The sequence below is a fragment of the Electrophorus electricus genome, chromosome 8 (assembly GCF_013358815.1).
Source record: "Electrophorus electricus isolate fEleEle1 chromosome 8, fEleEle1.pri, whole genome shotgun sequence".
Lineage (NCBI taxonomy): Eukaryota > Metazoa > Chordata > Actinopteri > Gymnotiformes > Gymnotidae > Electrophorus > Electrophorus electricus.
The window spans coordinates 22,405,017-22,429,226 of record NC_049542.1 but is presented as its reverse complement, the minus strand read 5'-3'; the positions used below and the strand labels follow the sequence as shown (position 1 = coordinate 22,429,226).

Below are 24,210 nucleotides of genomic sequence, written 5' to 3'. Positions count from 1 at the left end.
TGTCAAAGAGCACGCATCGCTCTAGGAGATCTGCACTATCTTACAGTTCTTGCTCAGTCAGTCGCAAGAACTGGTCAAAGATGGACGTTTCAGTTAGCAATCAAGTTTGGTACATTGTCCACACAGCTAAATTCAAATGTGTTTTTAAAAAAACTGGTTTTAAACATAACAATGAATTTAGGTTAAAAACAAAAAAGACACCTAATGATTAGTATATTGTTACTGACTTAAAAACAATGAATAAAATCTCTAAATACACTGCACTTGGTTAGTTTTCTCTAACAGAAGAAATGTTTAATTTTGTTGTGTACTCAAGCTGTTACTAACGGGTTTGTAGGCAGTATTCCAGTAAATATGCTGAAGCCATGTTTTAGCATATTGTTATTTTATCATTATCCTGTTATACATCATTTATGTGCGAAAGGTTGTTCCTATATTGGTGATCACTGGGTATTTCCTATTTTATAGGACATCCTATTTTAATAATTATAATAATTCACCTTCTCGTTGTCAGTTTATACATATTAATGTCATTAACTTATTTTTAAAAGATAATTCAAAGCTAGTTTTACTATGCTCAGTTCTGTGAGTCACTGTGATCTGGCCACCATTTATTATTTTTGCTCTTAATTAAATCAGTACTGCTTTATGATAATAGACAGCTCATAAGGCTGAGGCACTGAGCTTTGGCTAGATGACCCAATCATTTACTGTGTGCATGAGACATATGTTACTGGGTTTACATTAATTTGCACCAATATTTATGTTGGCTGAAAGAAGTGAACCTGAAAATAAAGTGATATGACTGCAAAAGGATAAAGCGTACAGGTCCAGAAATGTAGGTATCTGTCACTTTGCTTTATATTTGTCTTTTAGTCTCTGGTCAGAAGTGCTTGAGTATGCAGCAAAAATGACATTTCAACTTCATTGTTCCAGTACTTTTGGAGGACAGAGCGAAAAATGACCCAGTATGCTAAAAAGGGGAAGGGGGCTGTAAGTAAAATGTCATGCTAGCTTTTTACAAGGCACCATTTGATGCCAAATAAAAGTTGTACTCTTGCTGAACTGAAAGGCAAGGAGAAAAGGCTTTGGCTTAGACAGAGACTTACATGGATGTCCTCTCTCTGTAAGAGTAGGAGAGATAATGATGAGCAGTGTTAACTTTACATTACTCAGAACATCACCACAACCACAGTGTTAGAATCAGGTAAACATGAAAGACCAGATGAAACAGAAAAGGACTGGTCAGAGGAAGTGATAGAAAGCCAGCAAGAAAAAAAGAAGGAACAGTGACAGAGGAAAGAGAGAAGGCTCGGCAGAGATACAGACAGATACTTACCTGTTTGGCATGCTAGGTCCACATCTTTCTCAAAGTCAGTCTGTTTGGGAGAGTGGCAGGGAAGAGAACAAATGAATCCAGCTATATATGAGTAGTTTTGAACCCAAGCAGGTACTGCACAGAGGAAGTGTGTAAATGGACTGTGTGCAGGGTGATATGTTTGGATGTGGCAGTTAGTTGTGTGAGGGATGAGGGGTGAGTGGGTGGCAAGAAGGCAGATGTAGGTGGGTGGGAGAATTTACTACCTGACCGAGGAAGGATATACTTGAAAAAAAAAAAAAGTCATGTTAGTTGCCATTGTGTAGTCATAGAAAATGAAAAACTCAAAACCAAAGAGTGGAAAAAAAAAACCTGCTTTAGCAGTAGGCAGCACTGTGTTTCAAGTTTTTCAATATCTGACCTGGATAGGTGGAGGTTATGCTTACTAAAGAAGTGCCAGAGCTTGATATGGCTGGGCCTCCAAAGCTCCTCACTGTCCCTGCCCACTATAGGTCCTCTCACAGGGGCTGACACAGGCCTTTAAGTAGGCCATTAAACTGGGGGAGCACATTATTATTTTTACAGCACACCTTCTAAAGTGTTCTTGTTTGGGTAAGAAAGAGTGACTGACAGATTGGGTGGGCAAAAGAGAGGGGGGGAGGGAGGGGTGATTAAAACAGTATATTCAAGCACTTAACAAGCATTCCCTGAAACAAAGCTGCACTTGTGTAACACTATGCTAAATGAACTTGAAGTAAAACCTGCTGACAGCAAGCTACTTATCTAATTAGCCATCTAATACATTCACACTATGTTGTCAATTACACTCTACACTTCCCAACACTGCCACTACAGCACACAGACACAGCAGGAGTTCTGCTCCTGAGTAAACGACATGCGGCTGCCTGACTGTGTTCCAGGCCTGTGGGGGAATGGCTGGGGTTGTGCTTGGGAGGATGGGCACGCTTTGCGTTCTGCCCATGCTTGCTGCTTGGCAGAAGAAGGTGGGCATAGGGGCATGACGATTGGGTATGGGGCAGGGCTCGGGGGCACGCCTGGCTGCGTGCTGGAGAACATCTGAAGGAATCATGGTAACTCTATGCACGCAGAATGGCATGAGCCCCTCTCTGCCAGCGCAGCGAAGACAGGGAGGAAGAGAGAGAGACAGAGTGAGTGGACAAGTGTAACAGGGAGAGAAGGGAAGGGAAGAGAAAAGAAGTGAAGGGGAAAAAAGAGAAAAGGGTGGTTCCCTTTCCTGCTCTAAACCAAGGCTGTCACACTCTGTTGGGCCCTGTTGTTACAGTGGGTACACTTTTAAAGAATTGTTTAATGGATGTGTGAGAAAATTATAAATGATAAATTATACCAATTATAAATAATAACTTTTCATTTATTTGTTATTATTTTTAATGTGTTAATCTTACTAAAGATGCAATCTATTCTTCGCATAGGTAAAATGTGAGCAGAGGTAAATTGTGCATCACACTTCGAATCTTTTAATGCACATTTTCATTTTTATTGATAAAACTATCGATTGAAAAAGTGGTAGTGTAGGCATTTAAAGCAATATTCCAGTGTTAAGCCTCAAGAAACATATTTTCTTTAGTATGCAGATGTAATTTCAAATGGTTTTCCAGTGTTTATTTGCATAATGCTTGGTTTTAGAATGACAAGAAATCAAAAATAAGCTCTTATAGACTTTCATGGGCAAGATCGCAAAATGCTTTTAGAAATGCAAATACCATTAATGTAGCAATGTTCCTGCTGGGCTATTATTTTCATTTTTTAGTGAGACAACAAATAACAGAATGCATGTACACTTTATAATTTACCTGGACTGACTGTACTTCTCTACGCTTGACTGGATCCTAGGTTAGTCATGCATTTCTGCAGGGTATCGCATATTATTCTCTGTAACTTGCTTTGAGCATTCAGCCTGCACCTGCAGAAACTTCATTGGTTTAAATAAATACAGACTAATATTATATTTATGGGTACATTTTATATTAAACTACTTATTAATAATTTACAAATGAACAAACATTGTGCAGTGTGCAATTTTATGAGAGGTTGTATACTGCTCAAATATATATTCTTCATATATACACTGCTCCAAAAAAATTAAGTGACCACTTAAATCACACACCGGATCTTGATGAACAAAAAATCTTTACTGATATAAATTGTGTACTTTATTGAGAATAGTCAGTGGAAACAAAAATCATCAGCCCAATGAGGGCTAGAGTCAAAATCACAGCAAAAATCAAAGTAAAAAAATTGAAATCACACGGTGATCCAATTTGTGTGAATTTCATTATGGCAACTCATAATGTGCCTCAGTATTGCATAAGGTCCCATGTGCCTGTATGCACTCTTGGCAAAGCCTGGGCATGCTCCTGATGAGATGGTGGATGGTGTCCTGGGGGCTCTCCTCCCAGACCTGGATCAAGACATCAGTGAGCTCCTGGACAGTCTCTGGCATTACTTGGTGGTGTCAGATGCACTGATACATAATGTCCCAGAGGTTCTCAATTGGATTCAGGTTTGATAAACATGAGGGCCAGTCAATGGCATCAATGCCTTCGTCATCCAGGTACTAACTACACACTCTGGCCACATGAGGCCAGGCATTATCCTGCACCAGGAGGATCCCAGGTCCCATTGCACAAGCATAAGGTCTGACAATGACCCTGAGGATTTCATCCTGGTACTTAACAGTAGTCTGGGGACCGTTGGCTATAACCTGGAGGTTTGGGTGACTCTTGAAAGATATGCCTCTCTAGACCATCACAGAGCCATGGCAAAATATGCCATGCTGGATGATGAGGCAGGCAGAATAACGTTCACCATGAAGTTTCCAGACGTTCATGTCTGTCATATGTGCTCAGTGTGAACCTGTTCTCATCTGGGAAAACATCAGGGAGCTGATGGCGGACCTGCCAATTCTAGTGTTGTCTGGTAAAAGCTGCACAGTGCTGGGCTGTCCACATTTCCTCATGTTATCACCGGTGCCCTGGTATCTCCTCCATGCTCTTGAGACTTTGCTAGGAGACACAGCACGTCTTCTACTGAGGGCATGTATGGACGTGCCATGCTACCTGTGCAACCTGAATTGGATGCAGGTACTGCCTCATGCTACCAGTAGTGACAAGGGTACCAGCAAAACACACTACTACAGTACTGTAGATAAGAGTCAGTCAGCGAGGATGAGGAAAGAGTAATTGTCTGTGGTCACCAACTGCAAACCTATTCCTTTTTTGGGGATTGTCTTGCTGTTGCCTCACCGTGGCACCTGTTGTCACTTTCATTTGTACCAAAGCGGCTGAAATTGATTCACAATCAGGTATGCTTCCTAATTGGACAAACTGATATACCTCAAGTTTAAGTGAATTGATGTAATTCTGGGATGATTAAGTGTTCCCTTTTTTTGAGCAGTGTATATGGCTTAATATACTTAATCACTTAAAGCTAACATAAAGGCTAACAGCTCATGGCATTGTGATGCACGTCAGACAGTAGTCCTCACTTAGTTCTGTGTGACATGAAGTGGGATGAGATGCTATTCACCATGATCTGCACCTGGCCATTTTTGCAGGAATCTGGAGAGTTCTCACTGTCATCCTTACATCCACCCATCCTACAGCGTACTGCATCCTGTACCTGAGTGAGAGAGAGAAAGAGAGAGAGAAAGAGAGGGTCACATACCAGTGTATACTTTGTTTTCAAAAAAATAATGTAAGGAAAATAACCATACAGGTTGTATTAAAGATATTGCAAACTCATACAATAACACAATATTTCCCATTGTAATGTGTGCACAAATGACCAGGGGGATATAGGGGTGGGGTAATATGTCATCTGCAGTTATATTGCTATAATGATGTGATATGTCCTCTGCAGTTATGCTGCTTCATCCTCAGGTGTATACAGAATTTAGCAATGTGCAAAACACTGGTCAACACGAGAGTGCAGATAAGCTCTCCTCAGATCTTAATGTCTTAATGATAATCCATGCAGAAACAGGCTACAGGGACCTACTAAATAGTGAAATAGTGAGAAATTACAGCATTATGTTGCCTTTTTTGCTGATATGCAGGCGGGATTGCTCTTTGTGTCCTCCACACAACCTACAAACCTCTATCTACACTCCAAGGTAAATCTGCCTAATTATGTCTAATCAGAATATTTTTATTATCCATTGTTTATATACTCTGTATTCATTTAACAACTTGTCTTACGTCATCTTGGACATTGTAGTAGAACATTCAGTTGTATCTGGAACCCAAATAATGAGGCTGAAGAAAATGACATGGAATGGAATAAGAAAGGCTTTCCACAACCCTGTTTACTGCTATCACAAAATTACTACTGGTAATAAGATTCTTTAAGACATAGGCATACCTGTCTTGCCTAGGATAACATATCTCACTTTAATCTAGTTGAGATAAAAATCAAGGGAATGTAGATAGATTTTTAATAAAACTTTGACAGGAGTTAGTACTCCTGAATGACTAACATTGCACACATCATGCTTAGGAAGACTTTACCTAGGAGAACTAAGGACACACTATCCATTAATGACAGAGGGCTAGCTATAGGATGCTCCCCTGACAACTGAGTAACCCTAGTAACAGGTTTCCATTCCATTTGCATGAGGATTTGGGGACAAGAATGTATACTTCCTCTCAACAAATATTAATATTGCAAGGTGTTACAGGTGTCAGTTAGTGTCTCATCTAATACATACAAATTCTTAACAGCTTACAACCTGCATTTACTTAGAATGACCTCCAACACACAGACTGGGTATATTTTAGTCAGTATGAATGTATACTCTTTCTCTGCTGTTTATGATATGTCACATATAATTGAGAATGGTTTGTATGCAGCACTGCTATTCAACAAATGCCCCCCAAAAGCATCTACAGGTAGTTACATCTTGGAAACCAGACATGCACACACACACACACACACACACACACACACACACACACACACACACACACACACACACACACACACACAAATACACACAACACATATAAACACATGCACACCCACATATTAATATGTGGAGGGTTTAAACAATAGGCTGCAGAGAAAGAGAGAGGAAATGTCATTCTCAGACTCAGGTTTACCATATGCTATAAATGATTACTTATTCAGTCAGAATTCTGGGCATGTCAGATGAATACCCAATGACATTTTCTGAAGTATATGTCTCACTCTGTCCACGCTCTCTGAATCTTTTCTCTTCTCAGTCTCTGTACTAATCGCCACTGTTCTTTGTTTTCTTGGCCTCTTAACTGTGTTTAATTCACACATCAAACTGTGTGCACTGTGTATGATTGCACCACACGTGCTATTCTAAAGCTATTAGGGATTACATCAAATCCATGGCAGGGATTTTCATAGATTTACTAAAATAATTCCAGGATTTATTTTACTCTAAGCCCTGGTCTCTGATATTGATTTAACATACATGGCTTAGTGATGTAGTAGTGCTATTTTCCCTTTAAACTAAAACTATTTTGCAATTTGGCTGATATTTGAAATTTAGCCAAATTAACACATGCTAGAGAATTGGATCAAAGCCCTGGTGCATTGTGGGTACAACCACAGGTGGCATGTAGAGAAATTCATAAAGGGTAGCCTGCATTATCTGCCTCCATTATAATGTTCCACTCCTTATAATCGTTCTATGGATATTCTGAGCAACAGTACACTCAGCACACAAGAAGTTTTAAAAAGTTAGTGATTTCATATCGCAATCAGTTTAGCTGCTTGCTTGCTGAAACCTCGCAGATAATCAGGAATTGCAGTGGTAATTAGAGCAAGCACAGAATTTATAATGTTTACAAGTCTTTGCTCACAATGAAATGAGCCATTTTCAACATTTTCGACAGTAATAAGAGAAATGTAGATTACTCATTAATCTGGGTGATTCTATAAAATTACACACATTAGGGGTCCTTAGGAATGTAGTAATATCAATGTCTTAAAAAAATCACTGCATATTTTAATATATTTTTCTCCTTAGAGGTTTGGCTTTATTTTCCACTTCATGACACACAACATCACTATCAAGAACAAAAATGCACTTGTCTTTACCCCATTCTTTTCTCATTCTGACAGTTAGACGCACGCTTACTGGTCTCTGAAGGAGATGCCCACTGACCTCTCTCCGCATGGCACAGTGCACAGTGACGACGACGAAGCCCTGCACTGAGTCGAAGACAGCGAAGAGCACCTGGAAAAGGGTGGAGCGCCGGTCTGTGATGGCCAGCACAGCCGACATCCACGTGAGCGCCAGAAGGGGGAGCACCACGCAGGAGCTCCACAGCGAAGCCCTGCACACAGACAGCACACGGCCCGGCTACCTCAGCTCCTCATCTGCTCCTACTCGCACTGGCACGCTGGCACATGACCTTGGTGCCTCCGGTCCAGACCGGCTTGCAAGTGACATATACAACACAAAAGTTCATGTCAACCCCGGTGTACTTTAGCATACAGTGACTAGCACTCGCTTGATTGGTGGTGGTGGTAGTGGTATTGTATCAATTGGTGAGATGGAATAACACAGTCGATGGGGGGGGGGGGGGAGGGGGGTTGGGGGCAGAGGAAGGGGGGGCACAAATACCAAGATAAACATGAAATCATGGAACAACTGACATTCATTTCATTTTTCTCCTTTCATACACAAATATTCATAGAAATATATTAGTGTGAGACATGGTATGACAAAATGCCATGTGATGAAATGCTGGTGGACTACTGGAAAACTAACTGGATTATTAGTTCTAGTGTTGACTAAATAGTCCATTTCACACTCGCCTTCCCTACTAGAATGTATTATGTTGTACATACATTGTTCTGTATGGCATTGTGTGTCATAGTGGTTTACATGATACCATATAATGCATGTGAAGGCAGCATCCTGTGATTATGATGTGCTAAATGGCAGGTGTCAGTAAAGGCTGTCGGATGATGCCAGGTTCAGCACAGACAGGGCTGACCATAGTGGCTGAAGGGAGATGGACTGGCGTCAGTCTGGTTAGCCATAGTGTCTGACACCAAGTTAGTGTGTTCACGCTGTACTGAATTCACATCCTCAGTGTAAATGGGCTTAACTGACAGGGGACTGATGACCCACTTTCAGTTCATTACTAGTGAGAGTGAAAGACAGACAGAGGGAGAGACAGACAACAAAAATATGGTAATGCAGGCTAGAGAGCTTTCGTAGGATTTTATCTATCCCTATGGCCAAACACACATGCACCACATACTCACATATACTATAAGACAAATTGCACACACGACCATCATTTTCATTTAAAGGATGAAGAAAGCATGAAACAAATTACAAAAGACAGAGAGATAATTGAGTTGAGATATGACTAATTCCATTATCATTTCATTTCAGCTAGCAAAAAGCTACAGATTAGTCCAATTTTTTCAAAACCCAAAAGAACCAGAGATGACCTTAGACCCACTCTCTGATTCTTTACCTCTTCAAAGAACAGACATCTCATTCATGGCAATGTGTGTGAGAGAGAGGAAGGGGAAAAGAGAGAAAGAGAGAAGGAAAGAGTGAGGGAGAGAGAGAAAGGGTGTGTGTGTGCATGTGCAGGAGAGCAGCTCTTTGAAGAGTACTTGTTTCTTACTGTTAGGAGTGGGTTAGTATAGCTCAAAGAAGAATGAAGAACAGGAGAGAGAAAGAGAAAGAGAGCAGGTGAGTGAGCAAGGGAGATTGAATTGAAAAGAGGAAAAAAGAGAACAGATAAGAAGATAGGACAGCCATAGACAGAAGAAAAATAGTGAAAGCGCCAGAGAGAGGGAAAGGGAAAGGGAGATAGAGAGAGACACAGAAAGAGAGTGTGGAATGGGACTAACATGGCGCTGCTGGCGGTGGAGCTGGACAGAGCGGTGCTGGAGATCACCCCACACTTGGAGCATTTGAGGAGCAGCCTGCTACGTGCCTCCAGCGGCGGACTTCAGGACCCAGCACACACGCACACAAGTACACAAACACGCATGTACACATGTACACGCACACGCACACACACACACACACACACACACACACACACACACACACACACACACACACACACACACACACACAAAAGCACACACACAAGGGAGGGGTGGACAGAGACATAGACATATGGAAGGAAAACAGAGTTGGAAAAGAGCGGGTTCATACCAATAATGCCACACACATTCACACAAAAACAAACAAACAAAAAATAAATAATAATAATAATAATAATAATAATAATAATAATAATAATAATAATAAACGAAATGGTGACAAATTGGAAGCAGTAAAAGGTATAAAAGGTAATAAAAACCACAAGGGGAAGGAAAGGGAATGACACATTGAAAAAAAGAAAGGATGAAAAGAAAAATTAAAGCAATGGCTAAATTATAACAGCTGTAATGGACAATAGTTGCAGCACAGACGTTACATGACAGATTACTAATGTGCATGGTAGTGGCATAGTGTACACATACATATTTAACAGAGCAGAGGTGTTTGTATGTGAAACAGAGGAGAACATGAGAGGGAAAAACCTCAGGCCAGAGATGGGAATTTGCTACAGGTCATCAATAACATGGCAAACACTTGGGAGCTGCAAAGATCAGCCTCTTTTGGCCATGAGCTTGTGTTTATGGGTTTGTTGTAATAAGCCAGACATCTGGACACCTGAACTCCATGACTAATGACCTGAGGGAGAATATCAACCAGGATGAGCTGAAATACTTTCCAGCTCTTTCTCTCTCTCTATCCTTATGTATGTGGATGTGTTGTTACAGAGAGCATATGGGGCCACCATGGTCAGACTCGCTCTCAGGTAATCAGTCATGGAGTTTAGTGTTTAATGAAGCACTCAGAATCTCTTTCCATTTTGCAAATGTAGCCCAGGCTGAAACTTGTTCCAACAATCTCAATGAGGACAGGGACCAAGAGCATATAAAAGAAATGCTCCTCTCAAAAGAAAGTTTCTCAACTTATTCACTATGCATAAACTTGGATGTAAATTCCATTCTTCTGGCCTGTATCACTGCAGCATACATTAAATAGAAGTGCTACATTAGGTCTATTTAAAGTATTGGATTTCTACAAGGAGATTAGAGAGTAGAGCTACAAACCAGTGTTATTTTCTCCTTAAAGGGGAACTCCACAGTTTTTTTCAAAATTCCTTACTCAATAAATTATATAGATGTCAACAAAGTAAGAAAGAGTGTTTTGGTGTAAAATGCACCTTTCTAGAGAAACATATCGAATCACAATTGTATGAAATTGTGATTGTGAAATTGTGAAATTCTAGGAAACAGACATCCGAAGCATTTGATGACTTTAAAAGCTTCATTCCGTTATTACACAAAATAGTTTCAGATATGTTGCATGATGCCTGACACATTGTTTTGTGAGAGTTTTGTTATAAGGTTTGGACTAAAACCCTATATATGTTTAATACAAAGAAGACTACACAAGCAATTTGGCCATTTTAACTGAGACTCCAAACTGTAAGGAGTGAAACTGTTCAGTCAAAACACTAGGCAGGATGCTGATATTAAAATTTACCCATCAATCATTGCATGTCTTGTCAAGATCTGTTGATCTATCCAAGAACAGCAAATAAACAGGCATATGACAGTTTTCTTATGAATGTTATTAATATTTAGATTTTTTGCTGATAAAATTGAATGAATATAAGTATAACCTGTTCAGAAAAGTTGCCAGATCAGCAGGAAAATTAATTACGCATATTAACTTTCATTTAGTTAGCAATCCTGAGGTCAGTATTGGCTATAGCAAGCTGCATTTACCAGCAACAACAAAAAACAGATATTCATTTATATGAAATATATAGGTTTGACATCACTTAGATGCCAGCCATCCACCTCTGCAGAAAATCTTTTCAGGGAAGTAGCATTAAGGAACATGTCTCCAGTCTAGGGACCCCTTGTGAGTGTGTGTGTGTGTGTGTGTGTGTGTGTGTGTGTGTGTGTGTGTGTGAGAGAGAGAGCATGTAGTAGTGACTGAGCAGTGACACTGCAGACAGCATGTAAGGGACAGCACTGTGATGCTTTAATAAAGCATCCTCATAATATGAGAACTGTGCATGGACTACACTAAGTCATAAGGTAGCCCACTCTGAAGCAACACATTCTTAAAATACAATACCCACGTGCCCATATGGAGGAGAGAGACAGAGAGAGACTGAGAGACACAGAGAGAGAGAAAAATTATTGCATGAGTTTGGTATTAACAGTGTGAGTGTTTTGTGGGAACAGATTGAATAAATTCTTTAACTGTTTTTGATGCCAAGAAAAGCAGCACCACTGGTTTAGGGAACATTCGCCTTATATGGGACTTGACAGTCTATGCCATGCCTCAGTGCATTAATGGCAGTGACCACAATCTTCAATGCACTACAGTCTGTGTGTGTGTGTGTGTGTGTGTGTGTGTGTGTGTGTGTGTGTGTGTGTGTGTGTGCGCGCGCGCCTTTTTTAAAAGAAAATATATAAATAAGGCACTGGGCACAATTCCTGGATAGTCATTTTAGATTCAAAAATGCATCAACTCCTCCACTTTCGCATGAAAAGTGTGGGGGAAAAAATCTATTTGGTAAGGGATTGCAGCACTGCTTTTTGTCGGGAGGGGGCATTAAAAATATCAAACCACTGAACTAGCTCACATCTCTGATTAGCTTCTCATTCAGTACGTAAGAGCAATTGTTTCCAACCCACTCATCTATGGAAATCTACCAAGCAATTTAACATCATCCAAACAGCACCCATCTGAAGTGAAGGACTTATCCATTACTATCAGGAGTACCACTTCACTGGTTTTTCTGAGTAAAATGCTTAGTGCTTCAGTATTGTCCACATGGCTACCAATGCGTGTCATTAATATAAGATTACTGATTAAAACGTACAGTATTTAAGATATGCTACATTTTTAATTTTGGCATTTGGATATTCGAGGTTTTTTAAAGCTAAATTTAGTCATTCATTAAAGGCAAAATGCAACGTACATTTTGTCAACTCATTCTTGTATGTTTTCAATTGCACTGCTAAAATGTGAATACACCATCTCAGCTCAGGCTGCTGACATCCCGCTCACTCGCAACGTCCGGCTTCCGTTCACCTTGGCCGCGTGAAGTTCCACGAACGAAAGAGTTAAAGGATATATGAGCGATTGTATTTTATTTGCTTATTTGAAAGATTAAAAATACATTTATCGTTTACTGAAATGTGTGTTGGTGTTATCATGTGCTCAACTTTGCTTTGAAAAGTGTCGGTGACAAGAATGGAGGACCTCAAAATTGCGATCCTTTCATATAAAATACTTTCAGAGTACACTTTCAAAAAGTTGTGAGACAAAATCAGACATTTCAGAAAATGGTGGGAAGATGTTCTCAGGGTAATTTACGCCTTTGTCTGTTATTATAATTGTGCTGTATAGTTCATTCCAGCAGCGTCGCCAAGGCTCGAGTCTCCAAGGATTTGATCCTAGAAATGTTTGAACTGCCGGTGTTTGGCGTAAGGTTAGTCAACAGTTACATTTTTATCGACGACAATTAAGTGCAGCACTTTATTAAAGAGAAAAAGTCTTTTAATTTCTGTTTGAAAACGTTTTCAGTAGTCACCTAAGGGAAGCGGAGAAGGCGTTATCATAAAATCATTAAGCACCAAATTTGTTTCACAGTCCAGAGGGCTAGCTAATATTATATCAATATATTTAGCTAATTAGCTTATAATCACCACAACGATATCGGTTAACGTTAACCAACAGTAAAAATCGTGTTAGCTAGTTTTCGTGCTTATGTTAAGCATTGCATTGAGCTCTCCGAAAACGCACCAAAACTACAAAACTGTTAATCTATAAAAATTAAAATAACTTTTAATACTATACAGTACTGTATAATAACAGAATTCTTAAACATTATTGCCGTCCATGTCGGTCGAGAATAGAGAAACGTCCTTTCCAGTTATGATCCATAATGGTAGACTGAGAATCAGCTATGTCTCCTTATTCACTTTGTTGAACAGTGTTAAAATATTCGTTTGCTTTCTGTCTCCTCTGTCTCTGTCTTAATTTAAAAATGTGTGTGTGTGTGTGTGTGTGTGCGTGCGTGTGTGTGAGAGAGAGAGAGAGAGAGTTTGTGTAGACAGAAAACTAATGACAGTGCCATCAGAAAACTATTCAGACGTAATGAAGCTGTCATAACTCACCTTTTATTGAAACATTTTGCTGAACCCTTTAAGCATATGCTCAGTTGTGTGTTGTGTTTGTGTGTATGTACATAAATGTGGTTTAGAGCCCCGGTGGCAGGCTGTTAGCCCAGGAAGACCCTTTTGTGTCTTTACTCACCCTGCTCGCTGCTTCTTGGACTTGTCTGAGATTCCATCTCTAGACATGAGCTTGTTAAAGACTACTATTCCAATTAGCATGTTCACCTGTGGGAGAGAAACAGAATAAATGTGCTGAGAGCTGCCATGGCAGGCTATCCTGCCACTGAAACATCAAGCATTATCTTAATTACCATATTTTGTCATTAGAATTTGGATTGTATAGATAAATTTGTATAGATATATTGTATGATGTTATATATTAGTCAGCAAGTCAGCAGAAGAAAAACATAATGACTGAATGCTATATTGACTGCTAGAAACTAATAGGCAGTTGGCGTTTGATTAAAGCATGCAAGCAGAATATGACTCAGAATAAAAAGCTCTGAGGTCACCTTGCAGGGAAAAGGTTTTAAAAAGTTTTTTTTAAACCCCTTGCAAAATTACAGCAGCTTTAATCTCTAAGCTTCTTTTGATTCACAGAAATTATTTTTAGTCTTTGACATTTATGTTGTTTTACATTTCCAAGTCTCCTAGAAGAGATTTTTTCATTGATGTGCTTATTCATACCGTAGGTTATCTTCTGTTACCTGTCTTTTGCTGGAACCTACTAGTACACTTCTGAGCCAAGCCTCTTGACATCCAGCTTCTCAGCAGCAAGACCTTGTGGGTATTTTCCCACAATGCTGAACAGTCACCCTATGGTTACCTTGCAATACCTATTTGAATGCAACCTTAGTATATCTGCATGAGGACCTACAACTGTGCTGTGAAGTTTAGATCTGGTACAGTAAAGCAGTTCTGAGGCAACTAGCTTTGTGAGAGAGTGTTTTGGAAGGCAGCAGCAGGTTCTCCAAATGCTTGAGCTTTCAAATTCTCATCTTGCTAGCCACTTGCTGGGAGACAATCACACCATTCTGCTATTTGATAAAAGCATGTTTAATTATTTTTCCTTTGAAGAATTGTACTGCAAATAGGAATGAGAGTCTGTAGGTTTATAATAGATGGTGGTATTTAAACAAGAATTAGCAAACTTCACTGAAACATCCCAAAAGGTTATCTTCATTCCAGGATGTGCTATACACCATGTATGTACAATATGCGTGGAACTTGGAGAATGAGGAAATGAACAGTTGGAAGTCTTCTAATGTGCATGAAGGAATACCAAAAATGTCATCATTGTTTCTTAGGAACTGTAAGGGTACAAGTCCAGTATATTGCTCAAAAAATGTTTCTCAATGAATCCAACAAAGTGATTTGCACAGGATGGCCCATCTTTGTACCCATACTAACTCCTCTTTTTGTGAGTAGTACTGGGAGTGAAGCAGGCGAAGCAGTTCAGAATTAAACACAAGTTTAGGCAGTCTTAAGAGAATATCTATGGGAGGATTTTTCTCAGGTCTTGCATCAAGAAAATGTTTTAAAGCTCTCAAACCATCTTCATTAGGAATGACTGTGTACAAACATTTAATGTCCGTTGAAAAAAGCAAAGAGTTGGAAGGTAGCATTTGTTCTTTCAGGCGTTCAAGAATTTGTAGAAAGAGTGAGGAGTCTTTAACATATGTAGGTAAGGACTGAATAATTGGTTGAAAAATGTCATCCAGAACCTGGGATATTATTTCTGTTGGGCAGGAACAAACACTTGCAATAGGACATCCTGGATTATTGTCCTTATGAATTTTAGGCAGAAGATAGAAATGGCTGCAGTGAGGATCATGTACAATTAGATTTCGTGCAGAATCAGGGAGGAGTCCTGCTGAAATGGCATGATTAATAGTTGATTGGATAGTAGACTAATGTGGAGTGATGTCAGAGCTGTTCTGCCTATAAAAACTAGTATCAGTGTCATGTTCGCCCCTACCTGGCATTGTGGTTCCCATGGCAATGCTAATATGTTTCTTTACTTCCTGTTTTTTTCCTCATGTTTCCTTGTTTTGGTTTCTTTTGGTTCCTCCCCACAGTTAGTTCCATTACCTGTTATTGTACTCACCTGAATCTTGTTAGTCCTCATTAATCTCTGTATTAAACCTCATGTTTATGTTCAGTCTTTGCAAAGTCTTGACTTAGAGTTGCCCTATGGAACTCTAGTTACCTTGCAATACCCATTTTAATGTGACCATAGTATATCTGCACTAGGACCTACAAGCTATGAAGTTTAGTTCTGGTGCAGTGAAGCAGTTTTGAGGCAGCTAGCTTTGTGAGAGTGTCTGGGAAGGCAATAGCAGGTTCTCCGAATGCCTGAGCTTTCAAATTCTGATCATGCTAGCCACTTGCTGGGAGACAATCACACCGTTCTGCTATTTGCTGAAAGCAAGTTTAATTATTTTTTCTTTAATTAGATTTGCCTCCCGGAGGATGGGGGCAGCATCTCCAGATGCCCAAATCTCATTTACAGCAGTTTGTTTGAGTGGGCTGTATCACAACATTGCCATGGCACAGACAAACAACGCAAATCACATCTGACCGTGAAGCACCATGCAAGCATCTCACAAACATCATTCACACCTGAGGCTGGACGAGACACGGTGCACACATACACAATCATAGCCCAGCAAGTTTACTTAAGCATTTAAAACATGCTACACTGATGGAAAATGTACACATCTAAAATGGAACCCTGATCCGACACTAATTTCATTAATGGAAGTTTGTGTCCCCCTGGCTTAAATCATTGTTTGCTTATGCTACCAAACATCAAAGATGTTAAAGTAGCTGACGGAAAGTCTGAACAATGGAAATGTTTAGAGCGTACCAACACCTACCAGAACAATGACAGCAGCAGGGCCTACAAAAGCATAGAGTAGGCCTCCTTCCAGAGACAACCAGCAGCTGAGAGAGAGTAAAGGACATGGCGGAATGTCAGTAGTAGCAACAGTGCAATTAAAGAGGTTCAGACCATGGAAATGTATCACTCGTGATCAGCAAATCGGCATAGAGTTTTAGATGGTGCAGTACAAGAGAGGGATAAGTAGAAAGAAAAGGTCAGAGAAAACCCTGCACAGGTCATCATCTGCCACACTGCTCTGCATCAGAGCCAAAGTGGTAGCCACTGCAGACTAAAGAAAGTGTACAGTCTGAAGGCAAGATAGAGGGCAGAGAGGAGGATGAGCTGTGGTAGAGTTATCTGAGGAGAAAGGGTTGCTCCTTGGGACCTTATGGCTCAGTCCCTGCCCTTATGTGACAGATGTGTCCAATTATATCCCTAGAAGCACACTTTGTTTTCAACCTTTCCACCCGATCTGTCAGTAGTTCACTTGTTCAAATCAATGGACAGTGAGAAGAGTAAGGCCAAAAAGCTTTAAACATCACAGAGACGTAGGAAGTTGGTAACTGGTCTGATAAGGGTTTGTGTTAAGGAGTCAAAATTTTGGGAGCTCAGAGGTGAGCGGAGAGAAGTACTCACTAGCTTGGTGTCCCATAACCTCTAGCTCTGGTGAATCCTACAGATACAGCAACAACAAGGGCCGGCAAGCCTGTGGACATGGAAGGGGGAAAGGAAGTAGTTGAATATTTAGATCTGGAACAGAGAACAACCAAGCACAGAGAAAAAAAAAAAAAAAAACAGCTAACCCAATATCTCTGCAGACAAAATTAGACAGCAGAGGGATTATTCCCATATTAAAAACTTAAATGCCGTACTTATTGTACTAAAATTAGTAAAACAAAACAAAACAAAAAAAACCCAAAGAACTAAATTAAAACAAAAACTAAAACTTTTGAACAGAAATAAAAGCAATATTAAATTTGCTTCTACAACTCTTCTTAAATTGACTTGTTTTTCTCTCCTGAATATGAGTTTCATTCATTCCATGGGGTTCTGAAGTTCCAAGATTGTAGATGAGTTCTTTCTCTTTGAGTTTCCTAAATTTCATTGCTGCTATAGCAACAAATGGCAATGCAAACAGATATGTAATTAATGCAGTGTCCATTAGAATTAAAATGCCTTGCTACTGGAAACGACAAATCCTTAATTCTGATGGTACGTAGGTGTTCAGCAAATCGACCAGCAAGCCTTCTCTTGGTTTCTCCAATATAAAGCTGATTACATCTCATACAAGTAATAGACAACTCCTGCAGTGAAGCATGAGGAGGAACAGGCGATGAGAATTGATCCTTTTGTGCCAGTTATTTTAGTGGCTATGTTAATAAATTTACATGTAGCACATCTAGAGCGGTTGCAGGGTACAGTACCACAGCCATTATTTGAATGATCATTTATCTCACTCATGACGAACATGAGTGATGTTTTTGTCTTGTCCAAAGGAGATTAGTGGAGGATCCAAAAAGGGATGCGTTCTCTGTATCGTCCTGGAGGATTCTGAAGTGTTTAAGTATAATATCAGCCACTGTTTTATTTGTGGGATGATAAGTCAACACCAAGGGAATTTTTGTAGTCTTAAAAGCAGATTGTTTAGAGGTCAGTGTGTCCACGTGCTGAACAAGTAAAACTCAAGCAAATGCATCATCTATGACTTCTTCAGGAAACCCACAGTTTTGAAGATATTCACACATTTCCAGGCTTTTCTGGTGGAAGTCTTCATTCTCACTACAAATTCATTTAAGTCTAAATAGCTGTTAGTAAGTATAATTTCTACTGGCCCTGGGATGTGAAAAATTGTACTGCAAATAGAAATGAGAGTCTGTAGGTTTATAATAGATAGTGGTATTTAAACAAGAATTAGCAAACTTCACTGAAACATCCCAAAAGGTTATCTTCATGCCAGGATGTGCTCTATTCCATGTATGCCCAATATGGGTGGAACTTGGAAAATGAAGAAATGAACAGTTGGAAGTCTTCTAATGTGTATGTAGGAATACCAAAAATGTCATCAGTGTATCTTAGAAATTGTAAGGGTACAGGTCTCATATATTGCTCAAAAAATGTTTCTCAATGAATCCAATATAGAGGTTTGCATAGGCAGGTCCATTTTTTGTACCCATACTAACTCCTTTTATCTGTTTGTAGTACTGGGAGTCAAAGATGAAGCAGTTCAGAATTAAACACAAGTTTCAAAAATCTTAAGAGAATATCTGTGGGAGGATTCTTCTCAAGTCTTGCATCAAAAAAAAATGGTTTAAAGCTCTCAAACCATCTTCATTAAGGAAAAGCAAGAAGTTGACCTTCAAGGATTTGTAGAAAGTGTGAGGAGTCTTTAACATACGTAGTTAATGACTGAACAATTGGTTGAAAAATGTCATCCAGAAACTAGGATATTTTTTTCTGTTGGGCAGGAACAAGCAGATGCAATAGAACATCCAGGATTGTTGTCCTTATGAATTTTGGGGAGAAGACAGAAATGGCTGCAGCGAGGATCATGTGCAATAATATTTTCAGGGAAAATCAGGGAAGAGTCCTGCTGAAATGGCATGATTAATAGTGGATTGGATAGTAGACTGTAAATGTGGAGTGATGTCAGAGCTGTTCTATCTATAAAAACTAGTATCAGTGTCACGTTCGCCCCTACCTGGCATTGTGGTTCCCATGGCAATGCTAATACGTTTGTTAATTCCTGTTTTTTTTCCTTGTGTTTCCTTGTTTTGGTTTCTTTTGGTTCCTCCCCCAGTCAGGTCCATTACCTGTTACTGTACTCACCTGAATCGTGTTAGTCCTTAATAGTCTCTGTAGTTATTAAACATCATGTTTATGTTCAGTCATTGCGAAGTCTCGTCAACTCTTACATTTCTGAGCCATTGGTTATTGTGCCTGTTTATTCTGGTTTATTGGCCCTTTGCCTGTTTTTGGATTACCTCTTTGCCTGTTCCCTCACTATTTGGTTTACCTTGTTGACTGGATTTTGGATTTATAGTGCTGGTTTGTACTTTGGATTATGTCTGCGGACTACGCATGTTCTCTAAGTAATAGAAACACACACTCTCTCTCTCTCTCTCTCTCTCTCTCTCTATATATATATATATATATATATATATATATATAAGATAGGAGAAAAAATTCATCTACAGGAGCAGAAATGAATTCTGTTTCTCTCTATACTACTGTATAAACAATATATTTACAAATCATGAAAGGAGAATGGCACTGGTTATGTCCTGACCAACATATCCTGAGAATCAAGGTAAAGTTTATTAAGGTGTAATCTTCATATGTTACATATTGCACTATCAAGTTATGTCATCACTGCCCAGTACTAATTGTGATTACATCAGAACATGATGCAAATGTGAAGTTGGTTGTTTGTACATTTTTTGTTTGTATAACACACCAAACCAGGAAACACATCTACACTCAGACCAGTAGTTAATATGATAGTTAGCTCAGTTGCACTGTTAATAATTACAAACACCTTGTTGAAGCAGCTAGACTCCTTCTTGGGATTACAGCTACTCTTAATTAGATAATAGCACAGACTTGAATAATACTTAAATAATATATGATTATTTGATTATGTATGATTACATGTACAGCCTTAACATTCTAATACAATGGATTCAGGCATTGTTAAGTAGAAGTGTGTTACCATGGTAACAGGATCAGAAAGAAATCGAACATTATTTCTCTTTCATTGAATTGTTTCATTTAATTGAATTGAAAAGTAATTTCATGATGAGCTCTATATCTGATGTTTTAGTCAAGAATTGTGCCAATACCTCTATGCCTCTTGAAAATAGAAAAGTCCTACTGTGACTGCTGTATCAGACAGAAACATCTTTGAATTAATGGATTAGATAGGTGGATTTGATAATGCTTAAAATGTGTCCACGCATGACTGTAATTGCTTAGATATCTCCTTGAATCTTGCCTGTGCTGGAGAGATTCTATCCTATACATTTTTTATATCTGATCCGACATGTGTGACTAGCATTACAACAGCAACATTGAGCTGAAGTGGCATGGCATATTGTAATGTGTCATTTGGTTGCAATGAAGCAAACAGGCGAGCCAGATTGTGTAATGTCATGGGGCTGAAGAGAAGTGGCATGCCATACTCTGTAGTGTCACTCATCTGATTGCAAAAAACAAGCACCAAAAAAACCCAAAAAAACAAAAATGAAAAACAAAATGGCATAGTCATTCTAACTTTTCACATGTTGGATAGGACTGTAAAAAAGACTGGAGTTTGAAGAGGCTATCGGAGATGCTGAGAATGTGTGAGTATCAGAGACCTACCCCAGCCCAGGCACAGGAAACGCTTGCGAATGAGACGTGTTCTGATCTTGCCAATCACTGCGAGGTAAGACTGCCATGCCTCTGTCAGTACCCAGCAGAAAGAGGCCAGAAAGAAGAAATGCAGGAAGGCAGCGGTCATGGTGCACAGTCCCTGAGAGAGAACCAGAGAGAGTGAGAGAGACAGTGAGGAAAAGGTATGGCTGACAGTCCATAGATACAAGCAGGCAAGGTTTGTTAGTAAAGAGGAAAAGGTAGAGAGGGCATAATCCCAAGTGCAGTTAACACCCACCAGCCTCATGAATGCCCATTATATGTGCTATGCAGAAGCATTACATGAGTCACTCATTTGCTGAGGTAGTAACGATTTCAGAGAATATAGAGAAACGAAGTCAAAGGAGGATAAGAGGGAGACACACTAACAGGGTTTACCAGAAGCGTATGACTGTTAGACAGTTATACTGCTCAGAACTGAGGTTAACTACAATCGACACTTCACAAATGACTGTAGATGAGAGGGATATGGCAATTAATGGATTCAAATTTCAAGATAAGTAGTGCACTCCAAAGCTAATGCTTTGGGTTTCACAAGTCAGTTATTATGTTTGAATGACAGAACCGAAATGGCTGAAGCAGCCCGGGTTTCTTTTAGTATTCTGTTGTTTCCGCTTCGGCCTCAGGCGACTGCTCCTGTTTGAGTAGCAGTGGATTTCTGTCTTCTGCCTCAGCAGCCACACATACACACACCCTCTCAGTGTGACTGACATCGCTGACACAAAGCTGACCCCTGGAGGCCCCAATACGGCTGCCCGCTCTGGCTGCCAGTCTAAAAAACAATTGAGCCTCATCTTGCCATTTCACTGAGATTCTATCACTGCCTCCTACATAATGTCTTGATAGGCCAGGGAAGCAAATACACGTGCAGTCTGGCTGTGAATGGCACTACTGCTCTGGTGTGGTTCTGTACTGGCTGCTGGAAAGACCTTCAGTCAGGTTTAAGCTGTACATGTGACATGCTATGTGCTTTTCTCCTGGCCCCTCCCACATTTCAGCAAGGGCTATAGCAGGATGTCCAGGTCCCTTTAGTACCTAAACCAAGAACTAAGAGCACCTCGTGGTTTTATTTGGCGGTGGATCTTAGGTAGTCATGATAAATCACAAATGTGATTTTGTCAAATAAGTGTAAGTAGTCATCAAAAAATGATTTATTGAATAGGTGCAGAGGGTCTGAAAAATATTCAAACTATTTGTGGCTTGAAATCATGTTGAAATATTCATTCAGACTGAGGAAGAAGTCTTCTAACCTCTTCCTTCCTGATACACACATGCAGGTGCACTTACCTTGCTAAGTGTTTGGGACTGTCCCACCAAAATAAGCACATTAGAGGCCAGTATAGACAAGCAGAAGTTCACTAAGATGATGGACCTCTCGGAGCGAATGTACCTTAGAAAACAACAAAGACACATATGTATCTGCAAACATAGGTGCTATACTGCTTGACTTTGTATGCAATTCACTGGTGGATTTAAGTGTGTATCACATGGGCAGCTGCCTAGTGTGGCATTTTGCCAGGGGCAGCATGTGGCACTCACAGACAGAAAAAACTCAAAATGGCGACATCGGCACATTTTCATCATGTCAATGTGTGGGTCAGTTAACCTTGTCAAAGTGTGTGCCGTGTGACACATTCCCCAGTAGATTCCACAATGTCTATTCTGTTGGTTTTCCTGTCAATTCCTTCATGTTCTTCCGATTGAGTTATAACCCTGTCCTTGTACATGACCCGCTTATCACTGTCAATCTGTTCATTATTTATTATTATCTATAGCTGTTTATATGCAACACGTCTAAGCTCTGTGTATTTATACTGGTTTGTGTGTTTCTGTGAAGTATGGCCATAGCATTCTAGTGAATACTGTTGACACTTTTTCATAGCATCTGTATTTTTCTGGTTTCCTGAGTTATCCATTTTCCTGGTTATTGACCTATCATGTTGCCCTTGATTTTGATTTTGAATTATCCTTTTCACTGAGTTTCGTACTTAAGTCACTAGAACTGTAATAAAATGCTGAAATGTTGGCAAGTGCAGTCTGTCTCTTCTCTCACAGTGGCACACCCTGATTCAAGTTTGTGAGTTTGACAGAGGAAGGTCTTCCACTGAGAAGTATGGGATGGTGAGGGAGTTGGGGCATGGGTAGGTTAACCTCAGTTCCCCCCACTGGAAATCTGAGGTTGGGGGAACAGGGGTAACAATCAAATAGTGTACTTCTAATGTTGTACATCTGCAAAATTTATTTATATTTGTGTGCTTTTTTTAGAAATAGGTTAATATAATAATTACATTCTCTTTTTAATTTGAATTTATATACTAGAATTTTATTTTTATTATTATTTGTGTCTTTACAGTTACTGCTGAATAATAATAATTTATTTATTATTATTATTTGTTTTTGTTTGGGGTTTTTTTGCCCAGTGCATCATATAAGCTAGAGCTTCTACTGATATAACCAAATAGAGGCATAAGAAAATATAGTCAGAGGACCCACACTGAAATAAAGCAGAAAATGAATGTATGCAGGATCCACTGATGTTTAACCACCAGCTCACCACCCAGTTTTATGATTTAAACTTTTCACCACACACTTTTAAGATTAAAATTTTTACTATGTAAAAACCACTAGTACCTGAATTCTTGGGGGAAAATGTGATAAAATACAATTTATGAAGTTTAAGCAACAGATAAATAATGGTGTGTCAAGATGGTGGAGAAAATACCTTGCAACTGGATTGCACTTCTTTACTGATTGTTATATATTGCTAATTTAAAATCAGTATTGCTGAAATGCTGACTCATGTCACTAAACCACCTAAGCTAAGAAAAATAAACAGTGACCTATGCCATGTATATGATATTTATTTAGCTGCATCTCCCCATACCATTAACACCCACTAATAGATTGGAACATGCTAGTTGTTTTGTTTTCCACCATTTATGTCAGCATAACTTTGTCTGTTATTGTGTTTTATGTAAGCATCATTTTTAGGCAGAAACTGATAGGTAAGATGCAGCAAACGCAGATCAATGGTGAAAACCCATGAGAGATCAGCCAGATGTCTAATAATTCACCCTTAATAATTAACAGTTTACTACAATTACTTTCCCAGAAGCATGATTAGAACATTAGACCACACTGTTAAAAAGCCTGTGTCACTCTTGAAGTAAACAGGCACTTAATGCAGATGCCGTCCACAACATGACTTTAGTCTCTGCTACGTTACATCTTCCACACAGAGAGTATGGCTGCTGTATTAATCTGCTAAGTCCTCCTCTAGCACCCACCACACAACCCTGACTGCTCCAAGAATCCCTCATTTGTTTGTAATTAAAGCTAATTGTAGTTC

The 24,210-nt window shown here is 39.5% G+C and overlaps 1 protein-coding gene across 11 annotated transcripts in view; it reads right to left on the bottom strand.

Moving 5' to 3' along the window:
• Positions 1-24,210, bottom strand: part of adgrb2 (adhesion G protein-coupled receptor B2) — a 187,920-nt gene that overhangs the window by 19,412 nt on the left and 144,298 nt on the right. For 7 of the 11 annotated variants that reach the window (XM_035529185.1, XM_035529184.1, XM_035529189.1 and 4 more), the window contains exons 18-27: positions 22,149-22,251; positions 20,811-20,961; positions 17,088-17,157; positions 16,447-16,513; positions 13,707-13,792; positions 9,212-9,310; positions 7,470-7,668; positions 4,886-4,978; positions 1,340-1,379; positions 1,110-1,124 (exon numbers count right to left, since the gene is read on the bottom strand). In XM_035529185.1, coding sequence (XP_035385078.1) covers positions 1,110-1,124; positions 1,340-1,379; positions 4,886-4,978; positions 7,470-7,668; positions 9,212-9,310; positions 13,707-13,792; positions 16,447-16,513; positions 17,088-17,157; positions 20,811-20,961; positions 22,149-22,251 — 923 coding nt within the window. The remainder of the gene's footprint in view (positions 1-1,109; positions 1,125-1,339; positions 1,380-4,885; positions 4,979-7,469; positions 7,669-9,211; positions 9,311-13,706; positions 13,793-16,446; positions 16,514-17,087; positions 17,158-20,810; positions 20,962-22,148; positions 22,252-24,210) is intronic. The other 4 variants (XM_035529188.1, XM_027010136.2, XM_035529186.1 and 1 more) reach the window with 3 other exon arrangements.